A 2509-nucleotide genomic window follows, 5' to 3' on the forward strand; every position below is an offset into this window, starting at 1 on the left:
GGCGGGGGTAGCAACACCAATCGGGATGGTTTTACCGTTCATTTGTTCCCGAAAGAGAAGGCCGGTGGTGCACATTCGCGTTTTGCTGGCTCGAACCTATACGGTTCTAGGCCTCTTATTTCTGGTGTAAAAGGCGGCAGAGATCGTTCAGATTCATCGTCACTGCTCGCATCGTCCACACCAAATAATTGTTCTGTCAAATTGTGCCAAATACCCGCGCTATTAGCTTTTTCTGATGCGTAAACATCAACAATATTTGACGCCATTTTTCGTTGTGAACTCTCGCTGGCTGCGCGCATTGGCTGTCGATCCGGACGGCAGCAGGGAGCCAGACAGCGGCAGCCGGGAACCACACGTGACGTCACGAAATTATTTTATTGGACCTAATATTTTTCCTTTTTTTACATATTATTCAGTATGAAATAAAGAAACATACATTGACTATCTGTTGCATACACCCCCCAGAAATCAACTGCCAAAAAAGTTTTTCATGTAAGATAAGGACTTTAAGCAACGGCCCTTCTAGTGCTAACTTTTTTTGTGGTGCTTCTTCATTTTGGAGGTTTGGGGGGAAACCAGATTATTTGTTATTACATCGTTTTTATTATTTAGAACCCTTAGTTATTACATGTCTATTTAAAATTAAAAATCATTACTGACCTGTTGAAGTTCAGCAGGCTCTGCCAGCGCTGGGACTTGAAGTTCTTGATGTTTTGTGCCTCGTCCAGGATCAGGTATCTCCAGGACTTGCGTCGGAACGCCTGGTGATCCTGCAGCACCAGCTTGTACGAAGTGATGCACACGTGGAAAGCATTAGGCTTCGTCCAGCCCTAAGAAAAAAGAAACAATATGGTTATAACCATGAGTGTAAAAAGAGAACTAGATACAGCATTAAATGTTCATGAAAGTTGGTCAGTGGTTCATGGACTCTCGAGTACCTGATGATTTAAATAAGGGCTATTCAACCAAACTAGAATTGGTGTTGTTTTAGCAACAAAGATTATATGCTGATTGACAGTTATATCTTTGCCAATGTTAGTCAATGGAAAAAGTCTAATGATCTCAGGACACAGAAGTTCCACCGTCCAATTTGCCTCAACGTCGAGCTCACGTCCTTGGTGCTTGGTTACAACTAACTGTGACCACATCCTTCACACTGTAGACTTGTAGTGGAACATTTGCTCACCAGAAATAATGCAATTTGAAGGAAACTAGAATTGTTGCCTTCCGTTAGAATGCCTCCCCTAAAACTAGTCATGTTGCCGTTTACATCCACATCTTTCCAAAATGTCATCACTTCATCATTTAACCCCATTATTAATGTGTGTGAAATTGTCATAATTAGCTTATGAATTTTTGAGGTATGGCCAAAATCATGCTTTGTGAAGCAGAGATTCTGGGGTTGGCTTTCACCCACTGGCGAGCATAATAACCATCGTTCAGTTAAAGAGAAGAGGCCAACTGTGATGTTAACTCTTTACCTGTCTCTTCAGCTTTCTCTCCTTTTGGCTGCCAAAGTATGTGAGGATTTTAAATCCAGGACACCATCGTTTTAGCTCCATTTCCCAGTTCAACATCACACTGGTGGGGACGATGATGAGGTGAGGCCCCCAGTTACCTGAACAAAAGTCGAATGAAATCAACAGTTGAACATAAACGAAGAACTTCATTTAGCTTACAAAATATGAGGAGCACTCCAGATGAATTACATGATTAAACTGACATTTGTATAAATAGTGCTTAAAGCATCAGGAGCAGTTTGGTTACTTTTTTCAAGGGCGAGGTGAGCCAGCAGAGCGATGGTCTGGATAGTCTTGCCCAGTCCCATCTCATCAGCCAGAATGCCGTTGAGCTTTTTCTCGTACATGGTGACCAGCCAGTCAAGTCCAATGTGTTGGTATTCTCGTAACGTGCCATGAAGCAAGAATGGGATGGGGGTCTTGACCTTTCATTGGAAAGAAGATGAGAAAATTAGAGGGCAGAGCTGCAAAAGACACAAAACAAGCAACCCGAGCTTAGAGTATTAGAGTGTTTTTCAAGTTGACTAATAAAAGACATACAGTGGGGGAAAAAGTATTTAGTCAGCCACTAATTGTGCGAGTTCTCCCACTTAAAAAGATGAGGCCTGTAATTTTCATCCTAGGCATACCTCAACTATGAGAGACAAAATAGAGAAAAAAAAATTACCAGTAAAGATTTATTTGCAAATTATGGTGGAAAATAAGTATTTGGTCAATAACAAAAGTTCATCTCAATACTTTGTTATATACCCTTTGTTGGCAATGACAGAGGTCAAACGTTTTCTGTAAGTCTTCACAAGGTCTTCACACACTGTTGCTGGTATTTTGGCCCATTCCTCCATGCAGATCTCCTCTAGAGCAGTGACGTTTTGGGGCTGTCGCTGGGCAACACGGACTTTCAACTCCCTCCAAAGATTTTCTATGGGGTTGAGATCTGGAGACTGGCTAGGCCACTCCAGGACCTTGAAATGCTTCTTACGAAGCCACTC

At 42.0% G+C, this 2509-nt stretch overlaps 1 protein-coding gene across 1 annotated transcript; it reads right to left on the minus strand.

Annotated features, from left to right (window-relative positions):
• Positions 1 to 660: 660 nt before the first annotated feature.
• LOC104946969 (helicase SRCAP-like) lies at positions 661 to 1945 on the minus strand (the record flags this gene model as incomplete). The annotated part of the gene is made up of 3 exons (XM_010772887.1): positions 661 to 830; positions 1482 to 1618; positions 1768 to 1945. Coding segments are annotated over 3 exons (485 nt in total), but the record flags the coding sequence as incomplete, so codon positions are not given.
• Positions 1946 to 2509: the final 564 nt, after the last annotated feature.

Source organism: Notothenia coriiceps, unplaced genomic scaffold, assembly GCF_000735185.1.
Source record: "Notothenia coriiceps isolate Sejong01 unplaced genomic scaffold, NC01 NC01_scaffold00011700, whole genome shotgun sequence".
NCBI lineage: Eukaryota > Metazoa > Chordata > Actinopteri > Perciformes > Nototheniidae > Notothenia > Notothenia coriiceps.